The 21,716-nt window shown below is 42.1% G+C and overlaps 1 protein-coding gene across 1 annotated transcript; it reads right to left on the bottom strand.

Moving 5' to 3' along the window:
• Positions 1–14,587: 14,587 nt before the first annotated feature.
• LOC125513351 (period circadian protein) lies at positions 14,588–18,132 on the bottom strand. Its single transcript, XM_048678448.2, has 4 exons — positions 17,915–18,132; positions 17,724–17,826; positions 15,574–15,963; positions 14,588–14,944 (listed from the first exon to the last, which is right to left on the bottom strand). The coding sequence occupies exons 1-4, from the start codon at positions 18,010–18,012 to the stop codon at positions 14,816–14,818; spliced, it is 720 nt and encodes a 239-aa protein (XP_048534405.1). The 5' UTR covers positions 18,013–18,132; the 3' UTR covers positions 14,588–14,815.
• Between the last annotated feature and the right edge of the window lie 3,584 nt (positions 18,133–21,716).

Below are 21,716 nucleotides of genomic sequence, written 5' to 3'. Positions count from 1 at the left end.
AAATGTCATAAATGCTTCTCATACTGCTCCATGGTATGCTGATTATGCTAATTACATTGTTGCTAAGTTTATACCACCTAGTTTCACATACCAGCAAAAGAAAAAGTTCTTCTATGATTTGAGGGATTACTTTTGGGATGACCCACATCTTTATAAAGAAGGAGTAGGTGATGTTATTAGACGTTGTGTACCTGAGCATGAACAGGAACAGATCCTACGCAAGTGTCACTCCGAAGCTTATGGAGGACACCATGCTGGAGATAGAACTGCACATAAGGTATTGCAATCTGGTTTTTATTGGCCTACTCTCTTCAAGGATGCCCGTAAGTTTGTCTTATCTTGTGATGAATGTCAAAGAATTGGTAATATTAGTAGACGTCAAGAAATTCCTATGAAGTATTCACTCGTTATTGAACCATTTGATGTTTGGGGCTTTGATTATATGGGACCTTTTCCTTCCTCTAATGGATATACACATATTTTAGTTGTTGTTGATTACATTACTAAGTGGGTAGAATCTATTCCAACTAGTAGTGCTGATCATAACACTTCTATTAAAATGCTTAAAGAAGTTATTGTTCCAAGATTTGGAGCCCCTAGATATTTAATGACTTATGGTGGTTCACATTTTATTCATGGTGCTTTCCGTAAAATGCTTGCTAAATATGATGTTAATCATAGAATTGCATCTCCTTATCACCCACAGTCTAGTGGTCAAGTAGAATTGAGTAATAGAGAGATAAAATTAATTTTGCAAAAGATTGTTAATAGATCTAGAAAAAATTGGTCCAAGAAACTTGATGATGCATTATGGGCCTATAGAACTGCATATAAAGATCCTATGGGTATGTCTCCGTATAAAATGGTTTATGGAAAAGCATGTCACTTACCTCTCGAACTAGAACACAAGGCATATTGGGCTATTAAAGAACTCAATTATGATTTCAAACTTGCCGGTGAGAAGAGGTTATTTGATATTAGCTCACTTGATGAATGGAGAACCCAAGCCTATGAAAATGCCAAGTTGTTTAAAGAAAAAGTTAAAAGATGGCATGACAAAAGAATACAAAAGTGTGAGTTTAATGTAGGTGATTATGTATTGCTATACAACTCTCGTTTACGATTTTTTGCAGGAAAACTTCTCTCTAAATGGGAAGGTCCTTACGTTATCGAGGAGGTCTATTGTTCCGGTGCCATAAAAATCAACAACTTCGAAGGAACAAATCCGAAGGTGGTGAACGATCAAAGAATCAAACATTATATCTCAGGTAATCCCATAAATGTTGAAACCAATGTTATTGAAACCGTAACCCGGAGGAATACATAAGGGACACTTTCTAGAACATTTCAGACTCCGAAAAGGAATAGGTATGTGGTACGGTAAGTAAATCGACTCCAAAACAGTTTTTAAGGCAATATTTCTCCGTTTTGGAATATTTAGAAAAATAGAAAAATAAGAAGCAGTCCGGTAAGGACACGAGGGCTCCACGACGGTGGAGGGCGCGCCCCCCTACCTCGTGGGCACCTCGTGTGCTCTCCGGACTCTGTTTTCGTACACGACAAGTATTTTGGTCGGTAAAATTCATTATATAATCTCCCGGAGGTTTTGACTCTGGTATCACGCAAAAATCTCATGTTTTTGCTTCGAGCTGTTTTTTTGACAGATCTAGGTCGTCATGTCGTCTTCAAGCGCCCCCAAGGACCAATTCTTCGAGAAGGTCATCAACCCCTACCTCGCAGAAGTGCTGAAACACCCTCAAACCATTGAGATGCGTGAGGGGTTGTTGCACATCCACGATGCTGAGGGACCAAGGAAGACTGGAAGCACGGAGGCAAGGCTCGAGGCATTGGAGCAAGAAGTTTTCAAGTGTCAGGAGATGGTGGAGCGTGGACTCGATTCCAATCACATCATGATCACGGAGTTCACCAACAACCACAAGCTGGACGTCAAGGACATTGGCGAGGCGATCTTCAAGCTTCATGAGAAAAACGAGCACCTCCAAGCCCAGATCTATGACCTGCAAAATCAAAACTGTGAGTATGAATATAAATTCAAGAGGATGAGTTTGGCTGCAGATTTGTGGTTCCAGGAGACTCGGTCATCCTTCATGATGGTGAGCCTATGCCTTGGAAGAAGGACGACAAGCCTACGCCATTAACAAAATCACCACCGTCTCCACCAACAAAGAAGAATTGAGTATCTGGTATGGGCTCTCCCCTTGGCAACTGCCAAGCTTGGGGGAGTGCCCCGGTATCGTATCGCCATCACTTTTATCTTTACCGTTTTTCTTAGTTCGATCCTTTTAGTAATATCTTGATCTAGTAGAATAAAAGTTCTTAGTGTGATATATTTGTGAGTTTTGCTTTATAATCCTTCTATGTAATCGAGTCCGTGAGCTATATAATAAAGATTAGTGTTGATTCAAGGGCTTGATTCTTTTGCCATGATCCTAAGTGAATAAAAGAAAAGAGAAGAAATAAAAAGAAACAAAGAGATCATATGGATCTCATGGAGAGTAATGAGCTCACATAGAAAGAGTATGATGAATAAAAGTTGTTGAGAGTTGACAAACCTAGTTTTGGTCATCGTTGCAATTAATAGGAAGTAATAAAGAAAGAGAGGTCTTCACATATAGATATACTATATTGGACATCTTTTATGATTGTGAGCACTCATTAAAATATGACATGCTAAAGAGTTGATGTTGGACAAGGAAGACAATGTAATGGGTTATGTTTTCTTACATCTGAGATAAATTATATTGTCATGGATCATCCAACATGCTTGAGCTTGCCTTTCCCCCTCGTGCTAGCCAAATTCATCGCACCAAGTAGAGATACTACTTGTGCTTCCAAATACCCTTAAACCAGTTTTGCCATCAGAGTCCACCGTACCTACCTATGGATTGAGTAAGGACCTCTAAGTAAGTTGTCATCGGTGCAAGCAATAAAAATTGCTCTCTAAATATGTATGACTTATTAGTGTGGGAGAAATAAGCTTTATAAGATAATGTGATATGGAAGAAATAAAAGTGACAGACTGCATAATAAAGGTCCATATCACAAGTGGCAATATAAAGTGACATTCTTTCGCATTGAGATTTTATGCATCCAACTATAAAAGCGCATGACAACCTCTGCTTCCCTCTGCGAAGGGCCTATATTTTACTTTTATCTCCTACCCTGCATAAGAGTCATGGTGATCTTCACCTTTCCTTTTTACATTTTATCCTTTGGCAAGCACAGTATGTTGGAAAGATCCTGGTATATATGGCTAATTGGATGTGAGTTTTCATGAACTATTACTGTTGACATTACCCTTGAGATAAGACGTTGGGAGGCAAAACTATAAGCCCCTATCTTTCTCTGTGTTCGATTGAAACTCCATACCCATAAGTATTGCGTGAGTGTCAGCAATTGTGAAAGACTATATGATAATTGAGTATGTAGACTTGCTGAAAATCTCTTATATATTGACTCTTTCCTATGTTATGATAAATTGCAATTGCTCCAATGACTGAGATTATAGTTTGTTAGTTTTCAATGAAGTTTACTATTCATACTTGAAATTGTGATTGAATTATTACTCTAGCATAAGAAATTATATGACAAGAATTATATAAGTTGCTGTTCTAAGAATGATCATGATGCCCTCATGTCCGTATTTTATTTTTATCGACACCTCTATCTCTAAACATGTGGACATATTTTTCGATTTCGGCTTTCGCTTGAGGACAAGCGAGGTCTAAGCTTGGGGGAGTTGATACGTCCATTTTGCATCATGCTTTTATATCGATATTTATTGCATTATGGGCTGTTATTACACATTATGTCACAATACTTATGCCTATTCTCTCTTATTTTACAAGGTTTACATAAAGAGGGAGAATGCCGACAGCTGGGGTTCTGGGCTGGAAAAGGAGCAAATATTAGAGACCTATTCTGCACAGCTCCCAAAGTCCTGAAACTTCATGGAAGACATTTTCAGAATGTATAAAAAATACTCAGCGGAAGAAATTCACCAAGGGGGCCACACCCTGCCCACGAGGGTGGGGGCGCGCCCCCCTACCTCGTGGGCCCCCTAGTGGCCCTCCGGTGGCCATCTTCTGCTATATGAAGTCTTTCGATAGGAAAAAACATAAGCCATCTTCTCGGACGAAACTCCCCCGCCATGAGGCGGAACCTTGGCGGAACCAATCTAGGGCTGTGGCGGAGCTGTTTTGCTGGGGAAACTTCCCTCCCGGAGGGGTAAATCATCGCCATCGTCATGACCAACGCTCCTCTCATCGGGAGAGGGCAATCTCCATCAACATCTTCATCAGCACCATCTCCTCTCAAAACCCTAGTTCATCTCTTGTATCCAATTCTTGTCTCCAAGTCCGGGATTGGTGCTAGTAGGTTGCTAGTAGTGTGTAATTACTCCTTGTAGTTGATGCTAGTTGGTTTAATTGGTGGAAGATCATATGTTCAGATCCTATATGCATATTAGTACCCCTATGATTATGAACATGTTTATGCTTTGTGAGTAGTTACTTTTGTTCCTGAGGACATGGGAGAAGTCTTGCTATTAGTAGTCATGTGAATTTGGTATTCGTTCGATATTTTGATGAGATGTATGTTGTCTCTCCTCTAATGGTGTCATGTGAACGTCGACTACATGACACTTCACCATTGTTTGGGCCTAGAGGAAGGCCTTGGGGAGTAATAAGTAGATGATAGGTTGTTAGAGTGACAGAAGCTTAAACCCTAGTTTATGTGTTGCTTCGTAAGGGGCTGATTTGGATCCATATGTTTCATGCTATGGTTAGGTTTACCTTAATACTTTTGTTGTAGTTGCGGATGCTTGCAATAGAGGTTAATCATAAGTGGGATGCTTGTCCAAGTAAGGGCAGTACCCAAGCACCGGTCCACCCACATACTAAATTGTCAAAGTACCGAACGCGAATCATATAAGCGTGATGAAAACTAGCTTGACGATATTCCCATGTGTCCTCGGGAGCGCTTTTCTCTATATAAGAGTTTGTCCAGGCTTGTCCTTTGCTACAAAAAGGATTGGGCCACCTTGCTGCACTTTATTTACTTTTGTTTCTTGTTGCTCGTTACAAATTATCCTATCACAAAACTATCTGTTACCACTTATTTCAGTACTTGCAGAGAATACCTTGCTGGAAACCACTTATCATTTCCTTCTGCTCCTCGTTGGGTTCGACACTCTTATGTATCGAAAAGACTATGATAGATCCCCTATACTTGTGGGTCATCAGATAGCAGTCGATGTGTGGAGTAATAGTAGTAGATGGAGAAACGTTTCGGTCTACTTGACACGGACATGATGCCTATGTTTATGATCATGCCTAGATATTCTCATAACTATGCGCTTTTCTATCAATTGCTCAGTAGTAATTTGTTCACCCACTGTAATATTTGCTATCTTGAGAGAAGCCACTAGTGAAACCTATGGCCCCCGGGTCTACTTTACATCATATAAGTTTCCGATCTACAATTCTAGTTTACTATTTATTTTGCAATCTTTACTTTTCAATCTATACAACAAAAATACCAAAAATATTGATCTTATTATCTTTATCGGATATCACTTTCGTAAGTGACCATGAGGGGATTGACAACCCCTTTATCGCATTGGTTGCGAGGTTCTTGTTTTTTTGTGCAGGTACTAGGCTACTTGCGTGTAGTCTCCTACTGGATTGATACCTTGTTTCTCAAAAACTGAGGGAAATACTTACGCTACTTTGTTGCATCACCCTTTCCTCTTCAAGGGAAAAGTAATGCATGCTCAAGAGGTAGCAGACGACGGGGACACCTCGGCGGCCACCTCGTCGGCGTTGGGCGAAAAGGCCACGATAAACCTCTTTTTGGCCATTGGCTCCTCGAGTTCCCCGGCACACAGGCAGAGGTTGAGGATGGAGGCGCCGGCGATGGCGGCGACCTACCAATGGTTTTGAGGGTGGTGTGTGTCTGTGTGAACGGAGGTTTTGGGGAGTGTGTGGTGTGTGGGGGGGGCAAGGTGGTGTATCAGGAAATACTGCGGCAACTGAAAATTTTACTAGGAGGGAGTAACAAGGCGGGGCTACTAAAAATTTGGATCAAGGGCGAGTAGATATTTTTGAGATTGTGAGGGATGCAAAGGCGGGAGTAAAATGCTGGGGCTACTAAAAATTTGAATCAAGGAACTGAAGCAGAATGGGAGTAACAGACATTGCACACGGTCCGCACATACTAATCATGTGCTATCAAACATTAAAACCTTTCAGGCGGTAGATATTTTCAAGATTACGAGGCAGTAATATTTTTGAGATTGCGAGGGATGCAGAGGCGGCAGTATTTGGGGAACGAGCTAGTGTGCTTGACACGCCGGCTGTGGACTATAGCCGACGCACCTTCTCGCGTAAGCCATTGGCATACTATACACCAACGGCGCTCCAGGATATTTTGTACTACATCTCACACGGTTGGTGATAATAAACTGTGTGGGATCTACTTGATTTTTCATCATGATTTGAATTACATAATGGGGTGACAGCGGCAATGGATGGTGTTTGAATTGCTAGACCTTTTTATCTGCAGTGAACATGCAACTATATGTGTGTCGTAAAAGAATTGGAATTATTCAGGGTTCGTTTGGACATTTTATACATTAAACTGGTTTTCTAGCCATTTCAGGTGCACAATTCAAAATTAAACTACATGCGGTGCATATAAATTGGTTGAAAATCAAATTTGTGTCCTTCGGTGCATCCTTAGGTCCCATGCAAGAAATGGCAATGAATTTCAAACACAAGGGCATTGTTGATTGGCAGCAAAACGTTGATATACCTGGTTTTAAATTCTAGTGAATCCAAAACTCGTCTGAAATTCTTGAAACTTGGCATGGTATCATGGAGCGGCATCAACATGCAGTGGTAAAGATTTTGTCCCATTTGGGGCAGGTTTGGGTATAAGCTTCTCACGAACCAGAGCTTCTCACAACAAGCCAGATGGTTTCGGTAGGGAACGTGCCACCTTCGGGGACAAAACGATATTCGTTGCCTCTCATTGCTTTCAAAAAATTTCTAGTGCTAACATAGAACAACAGGAGTGTTGTGTTAAGTTTCGGAATTTTTCGGGGTTCGTTTGGACATTTTTATACATTAACTGGGTTTTCTAGGCATTTTATGTGCATAATTCAAATTTGTAATACATGAACATGCTCCGGTGCATATAAATTGGTTCAAAAATCAAATATGTGCCTTGGGTGCATGCTTAGTTCCCATGCAAGAAATGGGAATGAATTTCAATCACCAGGGCACTGTTGATTGCCGGCAAAACGTAGAGATACCTAGTTTTTAAATTCTAGTAAATCCAAAACTCGCCTGAAATTCATGAAACTTGGAATGGTATCATGGAGCGGCATCAACATGCCATGGTAAAAAATTTGTCCCATTTGGGGCAGGTTTGTGTATAAGCTTGTCACAAACAAGAGCTTCTCACAACAAGCCTGATGGTTTCGGTAGGGAACATGCCACCTTTGGGGACGAAAATATATCTGTTGCCTCTTATTGCTTTCAAAAAAATTCTAGTGTCAACATAGAACAACAGGAGTGTTGTGTTAAGCTTTGAATTTTTTTTGAGGTTCGTTTGGACATTCTTATACATTAACTGGGTTTTCTAGGCATTTTATGTGCATAATTCAAATTTGAAATACATGCACATGCTCTAGTGCATATAAAATGGTTGAAAAATCGAATGTGTGTCCTTGGGTGCATGCTTATGTCCCATGCAAGAAATGGGAATGCATTTCAAACACCAGGGCACTGTTGATTGCCGGCAAATTAAACGTTGAGTTAAATTCTAGAAATACAAAACTCGTCTTAAATTCATGAAACTTGGCATAGTATCATGGAGCAGCATCAACATGCAGCGGTAAAAAATTTTGTCCCATTTGGGGCAGGTTTGTGTATAAGCTTCTTATAAACCAGAGCTTCTCACAACAAGCGTGATGGTTTCAGTAGGGAACGTGCCACATTTGGGGACGAAACGATATCCATGGCCTCTTATTGCTTTCAAAAATTTTATAGTGTCAACATAGAACAACATGAGTGTTGTGTTAATTTTGGAATTTTTTGGGGTTCATTTGGACACTTTTATACATTAACTGGGTTTTCTAGGCATTTTATGTGCATAATTCCAATTTGAAATACATGCACACGCTCCCGTGCATATAAAATGGTTGAAAAGTCAAATATGTGTCCTTGGGTGCATGCTTAGGTCCCATGCAAGAAATGGGAATGAATTTCAAACACCAGGGCACTGTTGATTACCAGCAAAACATTGAGATACCTGGTTTTTAAATTCTAGTCAATCCAAAACTCGTGTGAAATTCATGAAACTTGGCATGGTATCATGGAGCGGCACCCGACATGCCGTGGTAAAAAATTTGTCCCATTTGGGGCAGGTTTGTGTATAAGCTTGTCACAAACAAGAGCTTCTCACAACAAGCCTGATGGTTTCGGTAGGGAACGTGACACCTTTGGGGAAGAAACGATATTCATTTCCTCTTATTGCTTTCAAAAAAATTCTAGTGTCAACATAGAAGAATAGGAGTGTTGTGTTAAGTTTTGGAATTTTTCGGGGTTCGTTTGGACATTTTTATACAATTTTCTAGGCATTTTATGTGCATAATTCAAATTTGAAATCCATGCACATGCTCCCGTGCATATAAAATGGTTGAAAAAATAAAACTGTGTCCTTGGGTGCATGCTTAGGTCCCATGCAAGAAATGGGAATGAATTACAAACACCAGGGAACTGGTGATTGCCTTCAAAACGTTGAGATATTTTGTTTTTAAATTCTAGTAAATCCAAAACTTGTCTGAAATTCATGAAACTTGGCATGGTATCATGGAGCGGCACTCGACATGCCGTGGTAAAAATTTTGTCCCATTTGGGGCAGATTTGGGTATAAGTTTCTCACAAACCAGAGTTTCTCACAACAAGCTTGTTGGTTTCGGTAGGGAACGTGCCACCTTTGGCGACGAAACGATATCCGTTGCCTCTTATTGCTTTCAAAAAAATTCTAGTGTCAACATAGAAGAATAGGAGTGTTGTGTTAAGTTTTGGAATTTTTCGGGGTTCGTTTGGACATTTTTATACAATTCTCTAGGCATTTTATGTGCATAATTCAAATTTGAAATCCATGCACATGCTCCCGTGCATATAAAATGGTTGAAAAAATAAAACTGTGTCCTTGGGTGCATGCTTAGGTCCCATGCAAGAAATGGGAATGAATTACAAACACCAGGGAACTGGTGATTGCCTTCAAAACGTTGAGATATTTTGTTTTTAAATTCTAGTAAATCCAAAACTTGTCTGAAATTCATGAAACTTGGCATGGTATCATGGAGCGGCACTCGACATGCCGTGGTAAAAATTTTGTCCCATTTGGGGCAGATTTGGGTATAAGTTTCTCACAAACCAGAGTTTCTCACAACAAAGCTTGTTGGTTTCGGTAGGGAACGTGCCACCTTTGGCGACGAAACGATATCCGTTGCCTCTTATTGCTTTCAAAAAAATTCTAGTGTCAACATAGAACAATAGGAGTGTTGTGTTAAGTTTTGGAATTTTTCGGGGTTCGTTTGGACATTTTTATACATTAACTAGGTTTTCTAGGCATTTTATGTGCATAAATCAAATTTGTAATACATGCACATGCTCCCGTGCATATAAAATGGTTGAAAAATCAAATATGTGTCCTTGGGTGCATGCTTAGGTCCCATGCAAGAAATAGGAATGAATTTCAAACACCAAGGCACTGTTGATTGCAGGCAAAACATTGAGATACCTGGTTTTCATATTCTAGTAAATCCAAAACTCATCTGAAATTCATGAAACTTGTCATGGTATTATGGAGCGGCACCCGACATGCCGTGGTAAATTTTTTGTCCCATTTGGGGCAGGTTTGTGTATAAGCTTCTCACAAATCAGAACTTCTCACAACAAGCCTGATGGTTTCGGTAGGGAACGTGCCACCTTTGGGGACGAAACGATATCCGTTGCCTCTTATTGCTTTCAAAAAATTTCTAGTATCAACATAGAACAACATGAGTGTTGTGTTAAGTTTTGGATTTTTTCGGAGTGCGTTTGGACATTTTTATACATTAACTCGGTTTTCTAGGCATTTTATGTGCATAATTCAAATTTGAAATACATGCACATGCTCAAGTGCATATAAAATGGTTGAAAAATCAAATGTGTGTCCTTGGGTGCATGCTTAGGTCCCATGCAAGAAATGGGAATGCATTTCAAACACCAGGGCACTATTGATTGCCGGCAAATTAAACGTTGAGTTAAATTCTAGTAAATCCAAAACTCGTCTGAAATTCATGAAACTTGGCATGGTATCATGGAGCAACATCAACATGCAGTGGTAAAAACTTTGTCCCATTTGCGGCAGGTTTGTGTATAAGCTTCTTATAAACCAGAGCTTCTCACAACAAGCGTGATGGTTTCGGTAGGGAACGTGCCACATTTGGGGATGAAACGATATCCACGGCCTCTTATTGCTTTCAAAAAATTTCTAGTGTCAACATAGAACAACAGGAGTGTTGTGTTAATTTTGGAATTTTTTGGGGTTCATTTGGACATTTTTATACATTAACTGGGTTTTCTAGGCATTTTATGTGCATAATTCTAATTTGAAATACACGCACACGCTCCCGTGCATATAAAATGGTTAAAAAATCAAATATGTGTCCTTGGGTGCATGCTTAGGTCCCATGCAAGAAATGGGAATGAATTTAAAACACCAGGGCACTGTTGATTGCCAGCAAAACGTTGAGATACCTGGTTTTTAAATTCTAGTCAATCCAAAACTCGTGTGAAATTCATGAAACTTGGCATGGTATCATGGAGCGGCACCTGACATGCTGTGGTAAAAAATTTACCCATTTGGGGCAGGTTTGGGTATAAGCTTCTCACGAACCAGAGCTTCTCACAACAAAGCCTGATGGTTTCGGTAGGGAACGTGCTACCTTTGGGGACGAAATGATATTCGTTGCCTCTTATTGCTTTCAAAAAAATTCTTGTGTCAACACAGAAGATCAGGAGTGTTGTGTTAAGTTTTGGAATTTTTTGGGGTTCGTTTGGACATTTTTATACATTTTACTAGGCATTTTATGTGCATAATTCAAATTTGAAATACATGCACATGCTCCCGTGCATATAAAATGGTTGAAAAATAAATCTGTGTCCTTGGGTGCATGCTTAGGTCCCATGCAAGAAATGGGAATGAATTACGAACGCCAGGGAACTGTTGATTGCCGGCAAAACGTTGAGATATTTTGTTTTTAAATTCTAGTAAATCCAAAACTCGTCTGAAATTCATGAAACTTGGCATGGTATCATGGAGCGGCACCTGACATGCCGTGGTAAAAATTTTTGTCCCATTTGGGGCAGATTTGGGTATAAGTTTCTCACAAACCAGAGTTTCTCACAACAAAGCTTGATGGTTTCGATAGGGAACGTGCCACCTTTGGCGACGAAACGATATCAGTTGCCTCTTATTGCTTTCAAAAAATTCTAGTGTCAATATAGAACAATAGGAGTGTTGTGTTAAGTTTTGGAATTTTTCGGGGTTCGTTTGGACATTTTTATACATTAACTAGGTTTTCTAGGCATTTTATGTGCATAAATCAAATTTTTAATACATGCACATGCTCCCGTGTATATAAAATGGTTGAAAAATCAAATATGTGTCCTTGGATGCATGCTTAGGTCCCATGCAAGAAATATGAATAAATTTCAAACACCAGGGCACTGTTGATTACAGGCAAAACATTGAGATACCTGGTTTTTAAATTCTAGTGAATCCAAAACTCATCTAAAATTCATGAAACTTGTCATGGTATTATGGATCGGCACCCAACATGCCGTGGTAAAATTTTTGTCCCATTTGGGGCAGGTTTGGGTATAACTTTCTCATAAACCAGAGCTTCTCACAACAAGCCTGATGGTTTTGGTAGGGAACGTGCCACCTTTGGGGACGAAACGATATCCGTTGCCTGTTATTGTTTTCCAAAATTTTCTAGTGTCAACATAGAACAATATGAGTGTTGTGTTAATTTAGGAATTTTTGGGATTCGTTTGGACATTTTTATACATTAACTGACTTTTCTAGGCATTTTATGTGCATAATTCAAATTTTAAATACATGCACATACTCCAATGCATATAAATTGGTTGAAAAATCAAATCGGTGTTCTTGGGCGCATGTTTAGGTCTTATGCAAGAAATAGGAATGAATTTCAAACACGTGTTGATTGCCGGCAAAATGTTGAGATACCTGATTTTTAAATTCTAGTAAATTGAAAACTTGTCTGAAATTTATGAAACTTGGCATGCTATCATGGAATGGCACCCGACATGTTGTGATATTTTTCGTGTCCACTTTGAGAGAAGGCGCACTCGAATAACAGCCAACAAAGGCATTTTGAAAAAATAGCTGACACTTTAATATCTCAAATGTTTGTATAATTCAAACCGTGTGCATTCTGTTAACCATTCACGTGACCCCACGTGTCTTGGTTTTAATGGCTATAGGAGGTTTCATGCGGACGGCTGCTTGACTGAACGGGAGGCGTGCGAGCGTAGTCCGGTGCGCAGGCTCATCGGGAAGCATGCAAGTTGTTCAACGCAGGATCTTGTCATCTCTTCAACGCAAACTATTCAGATTACGATATGCAAATTAAAGCCGGACTTTGGCGCTAAGCCAAGAGACACTGCGATTTGTTAAAATATGCGGCTAAAAATCAACGGCACTATCTAATTTTTGCAACTAAAATTCAAAAATTAAGCATAGATTGCATTCATAGATTAAGCAGTCATTCTCATCGGGAAGTGAGACAGCCTTGGACCGCCACCCGCCTCGCTCCCACTGGTCTGTATTAATGGTGCAGCCGAGCGGCCGCACCCTCCATCCTTGCCACAGACACAATCCTCTCTCTCCGCCCGCATCCTCGACGCCGCTCTGAGTCCTCAGAGCCGTCAGTGTTTGAGGATGCCGCCGAAGCGCCCCATCGGAGGGAGTGGCGACGCCGGGGCTGCTGAAGCACCGGAGCACGACGTGAATATGGAGACAGAGGTTTCCGTCGTGCCGGCGAGGTGGAGAATGAGGCTGCCAACAAGCGGAGACGGGTCGAGAAAGAACCGCAAGCGACTCTAGCAGGCCTAGACTTCATCAACAACCTCCCCGATGATATGTTGAGAGTCATCATATCCCTCCTCCCAATCAAATATCGGGCGAGGATAGCCGCCCTTTCCCGGCGGTGGCGCCCCCTATGGCTCCTCACCCTTGTCGACCTCCTCGACGCTCACGAGCTCTGCCATGGCTATTGCCAAAGTATGGATGCGTCTCCCAGATTCTCGGCAGTCACCATGGCCCAATCAAAGGCCTTATCACGGGCAAGTTCCGTTCCAATGGCAAGGACCGAACCAAGCTTGACGAGTGGTTCTGATCCCCCGCCATAGATCAGCTTGAGAAGTTCAGTTTTAATGATGGGCATATGCGCTTGCTGCCAACGTCCGTGCTTCACTTCGCACCCACGCTGCACCTCGCCAAGTTCATGAACTGCCATCCCCCCTAATGATGTGCCCGCTCTTTTTCTACCACGACTAAAGCACCTCGAGCTCGTCACCGTCTGCATCCCAAAGGATGACATTAAGCGCCTGCTCCGCGACTGTACTGCACTCGAGTTCCTTCGTCTTCAGGCGATGAATTGGTCGAGTACCTTGCACATCATCTCCAGGACTCTCCAGACCATTTATGTTTGTTGCTCGTGCTGCAACGAGAGATCACAAAAGATGGACCACAATATGATCATTGAGGACATACCTTCACTTGAGAGATTACTTTACTTGATCAATAAGGTCCAACAAGAATCAATGTTATTTCTGCGCAGAAATTGACAGTGGCGGGCTACTCGTCTGTCAAATACTACTACTTTCAGGTACAACAATCGCCTTATACCTCTCCTTCTTGATATCAACATTATTTCTAGTTTTGAAGATGTATATTCGTCTGTCATCCAGCAAAGTTTCACCCAGATTCTGGGCATAGTGAAGGTTTTGGCACTAGAATCTGTCGGTCCTAATCTGGACCAAATTGTCAGTTGCCTGAGATGGTTTTCGTGCCTAAAAAAGCTGTATATCGAGGTGATATTCCTTTCCTGTTTAATGTTAACCATAAGGGAGTTCAATTTTTTGTACCTTTTATTTACAATAACAATGTACTATGATTTCTGAAGGAATTTTGGAGGATTTCACGACATAACCCCCCCCCCCCCCCCCCCCCTACCCATCATAACTTACCATGTCGTCATCTCAGCTCATCCGAATGAATTCCCACTAAACAAACAAGGGAATAAGCACATCTCTTAAATTCCCACATCTCAAACAAGGGATTGGAAATTAAATGTCGCGTCCTATATCTAATCTCGTCACAACTCCCTCGTCTAAATTTTCATTCTCCTTCAGAAAAGTACCAAACACGAATTCGTACTGCTGCACTATGGCAGTATGGCCCAAAATCCAAGACATCACGAAGCACATACATGCGACATTGCAATTCTTAACAAGTTGGCTGTAAAGGAAAATTAAGTGTGGCTCGTGTTACAAGCCCCTTGCACAAATCACATAATTCATCACTACCACACCATGAACAGAATAGGTTCCACCCGCAAAAAAAAGAAAAAAAAAGTACATCCGAATCTAAAATGTTAAGATATCTATTTATAAGGGCACAAAGACGATATGTTTTAGAATCGTCACAGATACAGTTCACGCCAGGGTTCTTGAATGCTCGCTGATTTCTCAACCCCTGTCTCAATGACAGTTTCTTTGGAGAACTCCAAGTTGATGTGCTTGGCTACGTGATCTCCCACGCGCTGCAGCACCTGGAAGTAACAATAGGCAGAGAGATTAGGTGAGCAAACAGGCACTGGAATCATAGGTATGTCAAGAAAGTCAACTTGGATAGAAAATTGTCAGGGGGTAGCACAAACAAACTTATGTAACAAACCAGACAGAATTGCCGTAAGACGAGTTCTTTCACAGCAAACAAACACTTTTTAGTATATAATTTTCTATTCAATATGGGTGGTGTGCATTGTGGTTTGTGAATTATTGCTCCATAGAAATATCATGGAGTTCAAATTCTTGTACAATTATAATACCACATATAAAACTAATAAACAAACCATTAGTTGACATTAGAGTAAACCTTCACAAACATCACTACACTCTTGCTTTCTATTTGGAAACAAGATGACATCAAGACTTTTCCTACTCAGTATACAACTTTTATATAGTTCAGCAGGTTCCAACATTAATGGTAGCTTCAAGGTAGCAGACCACATGTAAGCTTTTCACGACTGCAACCTAGTATGAAGTAGCTCTTAAATTTGCCACTAAAATTACCATAGCAATTTCCCGTTTCCTTTATTCTGTATAAAGTACCATTACTTTCCATGAAACTCCAGTAAAAGATAATGAGAAAATACAAAAATGGAAAGGGAAGTTGTACCTCAAGGTCAGAGTCTGAAGAACTTTTGCCTTGGTGCTGCCCACCTGGTGTGACAAGAACTGTGGGTATCTTCAATACCCGCACTATTTCCAGCAAACATTGTATTGGTTCACTACGTATTTGCAAAGATGGGGGAGGTTTAATACTTCCATCAACCAACAAGTGAGTAAACTCATTTGATGCCCCTATTTCAGCAGCGTGAAGTGTAGTTAACTGCCCAGTTTTGGTTGCATTAACCATTCCATGGAAACAGCCTGATGGTCTTGTGATGAATGGTACAATCAGAACGGGCTGGATGGAGGGAGCTTCAGAAGAAATCAATGCTAAAATCTCATTCATAGCACATGCAGCAACAGGAGGCCTATAGTCAGGCAGAACAAAAAAGGACACCTGCCAAAAATTAACAGGCTTGAATGTAGCTTGGATGTGGCGTCCATAAGCAGCTGTTTAAAATTCGATTTTAGTTGCAAGGAATAATGTTCCATGTCATAAAAAATAGGCCAAAAATATATTCAGTTCTTCATTAGCAAATGATCATCAAAGATGTGAAAGCCAATAAAAAGCCTTTTCCATAGGCAATGGAATACCACAAGTTGTTCCATTATTAGCATGAACTTACAGTGATAGTCAAATGGTATAAGCTAATTTTGAGCATTACATCCATGAAAAGAAGGGGAGCCCTGGCGCAGCGGTAAAGTGAATCTTGCAGAAATGTAGGAAAAGGCTGCATACAAAAGATCTGAAGTGGTCGGACCCTTCCCCGGACCCTGCGCAAGCAGGACCTACATGCACCGGGCTGCGGTTTTTTACGTCCATGAAAACAGAACTCTGTGCTAAATCATACTCTGAACTAATGTATCAAAGTGAAGTCATGGAAGTAAGGACATGGCCAGGGACAGAGCACAGCAACAAGTTGCTAAGGTTGCGGCAATGAAAGCATATGCTGGACCTAAAGAAGAATGACACTCCACTCCAAACACTTAGATACAATCGCACGATCAAAATCATACTCTGTTTCTCAGCAGCTAAGAGCATCTCTAGCAGACCCCTTAAACCGCGGAACTGAAAACGCGGTTTTCAGTTCGCGGAAAACGCATTTTAAGGGTTGGTTTGAGCTGCGGCCGAACAAACCCCTCAAACTTAAACTGTAAAACCGAATACTCGCTTATATTTTTTCCCCACGTCTTCTTCCTCTCGGCCGTGTCCACGGTCAGCTAGCTCGCTCCCACGAAGCCGGCAGATAGCGCATAAAAGGGCCAAATACGGAGCCGCCGGCGTCCAGGACGACTTGCACGAAGCTAGCTAGCTCGAATCAATCCAAACGGCCAAATATGGAGCCGCCGTCGCCGTAGCTAGCTCGAATCAATCCAGGAGCTAGCTAGCTAGCTAGCTGAATCGATTGAGCGGACGGAGTCGCCGTAGCTAGCTCCTCTGTCGGGAGAGACGCGGGCGGGCGGCCGGCGGCCGGGGGCCCGGGGCGGGTGGGTGGCGTCCGGTGCGGCGTGGAAGGCGGACACGGACGGGTCATGGAGATCTTTCCGTGGCAGTTGGGCTCCCGCCAACTTCTTTCTCCCAATACAGGGCACCGTAGAAGCGGACGCGGAAACTGTGTTTTTGCAGATCGGGAGTTGTTTTTTACCGCACCCCTTAAAAAAACTAAAGGTCAAAGGTGTATAAGGTGTCTGTTCGGGCTACTTCTTCCGTCCAAAACTGAAAACTGGCGGTTATTTTACAGTTCGGTGGGATATAAGGGGTCTGCTAGAGATGCTCTAAGTTTTCTCTGTCTCCAAATTACACTCACTGGCTCAGCAGATCAGCCCACCAAACACTTAAAGATGACATAACTTCCCAAGTTTCTGAACCCAACTGCTACACATTGCTCAACAGTTCAACAACTTGGAAAATTACACAGTTTCTACATTACCACATAAATCATCTTTCAGTTGAACTGGCGTTGGTCTGAAATATCTAACTGAAATCATGCGATCTCCTATGCGACAGCTCAAAGGGGAGGAGCTGATTTCCCAACAAATGTTTGTTCAAGGAAGCGTAGTCCTTTTATTCCAACATAAAAGGCTTTCCGTTTGGTTATATATGTAGTTTTGTAGCAAACGAATTGGATCTGTGAGATGGCGAGAAAACCCGCTTACCTGAGGAGAGCCACTGGAGTCAGAGAAGCTAACGAGCTCGCCAGAGGCCTTCTCGCCGTTGAGGCCGTACTTATCGAGAGGGAGATCGAAGGGCGAGGAACCCCTGCAAGGACATCCACCGATCAAGGGTAAGCTGACAGAAGGTGCACGTTTTTGGATGGTCTAGGTTAGGGTTTTCCGGGGCAACGAACCTCGTGAGCCCCGGCGACGGCCGGAGCGCGTCAGCGAGGGCTGCGCCGTAGCCCGCGGAGTCTCGGACGAGGACGACCACCCTGGAGGCTACCCTCATGGCCGCCACAGATAATCGATGGGACGGGGAGGAGTGAAGAAGGCTTCCTGGACTCGAGTTTTTCTTCGTCAAAGAAGCAACTCTGCAATCGACGACTCAGGGAAGAAGCAAAGCTAGACAAGATCGATTTGGGCCTTAGTGTGAAAGAAAACGATCAATTAGGGCCTTAGTATTTCATGGGCCGTCCGTACGAAATCAATGACTTTGGATTACCGGAGCAACTACTCCCTCCGTTCTAAATTACTCGTCGCAAAAATGATGTATCTAGAATTAAAATACATCTAAATACATCCATACCTACGATAAGTAATTCGGAATAGAGGGAGTAGTTGACAAGCGTTGCCTCACAACAATCATTTGCGGGTGGGCTGAGAGCGCGCTATTTGACGCACTCTCAGCCGCCGCCACGTGTCGTCCTCTGGCGCTCCTTCAGGATTTTTTTAATTTCCGCGTGTGTTTTCGGTTTTTTAAGCGGGTATTTTTTGGATTTTTTCGACTGTTCAGTTTTTCACCGGTTTTCCTTAGTTTTTGGATCAAAAAAGTTTTGAAAAGAATTTTTTTGTGAAAAAACACGTTTTTTTCTTCCACGAAATGCACGGTTTTGTTTCTGCGAGAGACACGTTTTTGCTTCTGCGAGAGGCACGATCGTGTCTCTCAGAAACGGAAAAAACACGATTTATGTTGGTTTTCTTCGGTGAGAGGCACGGTTTTGCTTTCGCGAGAGGCACGACCGTGCCTCTCGAAAACAAAAAAAAAACGTGTTTTCTGTTTTTTTTTCTTGGATGAAAGGCATGGTTTTGCTTTCGTGAGAGGCAACGTTGTGCTTTTGTGAGAGGCACGGCCGTGCCTCTCGAGAACGAAAAAACACATTTTTTGTTTTTTTTCTTCCGTGAGAGGCACGGTTTTGCTGCCGCGAGAGGCACAGTTGTGCTTTCGCGAGACGCACGACCATGCCAATCGGAAAACGAAAAAACATGTTTTCTGTTTTTTTTCTTTCGCTAGAGGCACGGTTGTGCTTTCGCGAGAGGCATGGTCGTGCCTTTTTCAGAAAGGGAAAAAATCATGCTCCTAGTTCATTTTTTTCATGAAAAAAAGTTTGTCAAAAACTATCAACATGGGATCTAGTTTTGAAGATCTCGACGCAAGGAATCCAACCGTGAAAACGGTTCGAGATTTGGACGCACAGTTGTGATGCCCCGACTTAATCATGCACTAATTATACACGCAAATGCGCACGATCAAGATCAGAGACTCACAGGAAGATATCACAACACAATTCTAGACACAAATTTAAAATTATACAAGCTTCATATTACAAGTCAGGGGCCTCGAGAGCTCAAATACATAAGCACGAATACAAACGAGTCAGCGGAAGAAACAATATCATCATCATCAACAACAACAACAACAACAATCGAAAAGGCTAGGCCTCCTGCCTGGGAGCCTCCTAACTAGCTACTCCTGGTTGTCGGCGGCCTCAACGTAGTAGTAGGCTCCGTAGGGGTAGTAGTAGTCGTTGGTGGTGGCATCTGGCTCCTGGGATCCGTCATCTAATCGCAACAATCGGGTATAGGGGAAAAGAGGTAGCAAAGCAACTATGAGTACTCATCCAAAGTACTCGCAAGACTTACATCAGAACTATGCTAAGTATGCATCGGTATTAAAGGAGTGGGGCTATATCTTTGGACTAAACTGCGGAATGCCAGAAGAGAAGGGAAGGCCTAGCCTATCGAAAACTAGTATCTTGAAGCATCTTGCAACATTAGAAGAGAGTAGAGTATCATAATATAAGTAATAAGTTTATTATAGCATCCATGCCCAGAGATCCTTCCTCGACTCCATGCAAGAAAGCAATCCTCGAGCCATCATATCCATTTCACATCTCCAGTATCCAGTTCTAGTTGTATCGATCAGGATACAACTCCGAGCGTCTGTTACCGTGGACACGGGTATTCGAATAGATATACTTCCATGCAGGGATGCACTGTAGGATCGAAAGTAGGTCTAGAGGGGGGTGATTAGACTACTTGACCAAATAAAAATCTAGCATTTTTTCCCAATTTTAAGTCTTGGCAGATTTTAGAAACTTAGCACAAGTCAAGCAATCAACCTACACATGCAATTCTAAGAGTATAGCAGCATAAAGTAAAACATTGCATATGAAGGTAAAGGAAAGGGTTTGGAGAAGGCAAACGCAATGTAGACACGAAGATTTTTGGCGTGGTTCCGATAGGTGGTGCTATCGTACGTCCACGTTTATGGAGACTTCAATCCACAAAGGGTAATGGTTGCGCGAGTCCACGGAGGGCTCCACCCACGAAGGGTCCACGAAGAAGCAATCTTGTTTATCCCACCATGGCCATCGCCCATGAAGGACTTGCCTCACTTGGGCAGATCTTCACGAAGTAGGCGATCTCCTTGCCCTTACAAACTCCTTGGTTCAACTCCACAATCTTGTCGGAGGCTCCCAAGTGACGCCTAACCAATTTAGGAGACACCACTCTCCCAAAGGTAATAGATGGTGTGATGATGATGAACTCCTTGCTCTTGTGCTTCAAATGATAGTCTTCCCAACACTCAACTCCCTCTCAAAAATATGATTTGAGTGGAAAGCAACTTGGGGAAGGCTAGAGATCAAGATTCTTGTGGTTGGATTGGAATGTCTTGGTCTCAACACATGAGTAGGTGGTTCTCTCTTAGAAAATGAGTAGTGGAAGTGTAGGCACGTTCTAATGGCTCTCTCTTGAATAGAGAAGGGGCGGAGGGGTATATATAGCCTCCACACAAAATCTAACCTTACACACATTTGACCCAACTCGGTCAGACCGAATAGGTGAACTCGATGAGACCAATTCAGTTCAAAATGTGAACTTTAGGATTCTCAGTGGGACCGACATGATCAACTCGGTGGGATCGATGCGCTAGGGTTAGGGCAAAACCTCAACTCGGTGTGACCGATTGCATAAACTCGGTGGGACTGATTTCAGCATTGAGCAAACCAGAGAGTTAGTGAGGCAAACTCGATGGGACCGGTCGCTCATTTCGGTAAGATCGAAAAGTTACAAAAGGGAAACAAAGAGTTTGCATTGCGAACTCGGTGGGACCGATCGCTCATTTCGGTAAGACCGAAACGTTACAAAGGGAAACAGAGAGTTTGCAATCCCATCTCGGTGAGACCGAAATCCCTATCGGTGAGACCGAACTGATTAGGGTTTCTAGCTATGGCTACGTCAAAGGAACTCGGTGGCGCCGAATAGATCAAATCAGCAGGGCCAAGTTTGACTTTAGGTTTAGGACATATTTGGATTTGAGAAAGTGGTTGAGGGCGTTGGAGCATATCACTAAGCATTTTGAGCAAGTAGACCATTAAGCAACACCTCATCCCCTTTTAATAGTATTGGCTTTTCCTATGGACTCAATGTGATCTTGGATCGCTAAAATAGAAATGAAGAGTCTTGAGCTTTTGCCAATATTTGTCCTTAGCATTTTGAGGGGTCCACATCTCTTGTCGATGCTATGCCAATCATTGAACTTTCTGAAATATTCAACTTGAATGGATATTAGTTCAATGAGCTATATGTTGTTATGAATTACCAAAAACACCCGGGGATTAGTTGCACTTTCAATCTCCCCCTTTTTCTGGTAATTGATGACAACATATAGATCAAAGCTTCGACAATTGATAATATGAATGAAATGCATCA

The sequence above is a fragment of the Triticum urartu genome, chromosome 6A (assembly GCF_056163025.1).
Source record: "Triticum urartu cultivar PI428250 chromosome 6A, HENAU_Tu73, whole genome shotgun sequence".
NCBI classification, from domain to species: domain Eukaryota; kingdom Viridiplantae; phylum Streptophyta; class Magnoliopsida; order Poales; family Poaceae; genus Triticum; species Triticum urartu.
This window is presented reverse-complemented; position numbering and strand designations above follow the sequence as displayed.

What these genes read in the sequence shown, in the direction of transcription:
- LOC125513351 (XM_048678448.2), bottom strand. Translation starts at nt 18,012, where the DNA reads ATGAGGGTAGCCTCCAGGGTGGTCGTCCTCGTCCGAGACTCCGCGGGC. An exon ending in CCGTCGCCGGGGCTCACGAG is followed by an intron (nt 17,827 to 17,914) that starts GTTCGTTGCCCC and finishes ATGTCCTTGCAG; the next exon opens with GGGTTCCTCGCCCTTCGATC. An exon ending in ACTCCAGTGGCTCTCCTCAG is followed by an intron (nt 15,964 to 17,723) that starts GTAAGCGGGTTT and finishes AATTTTTGGCAG; the next exon opens with GTGTCCTTTTTTGTTCTGCC.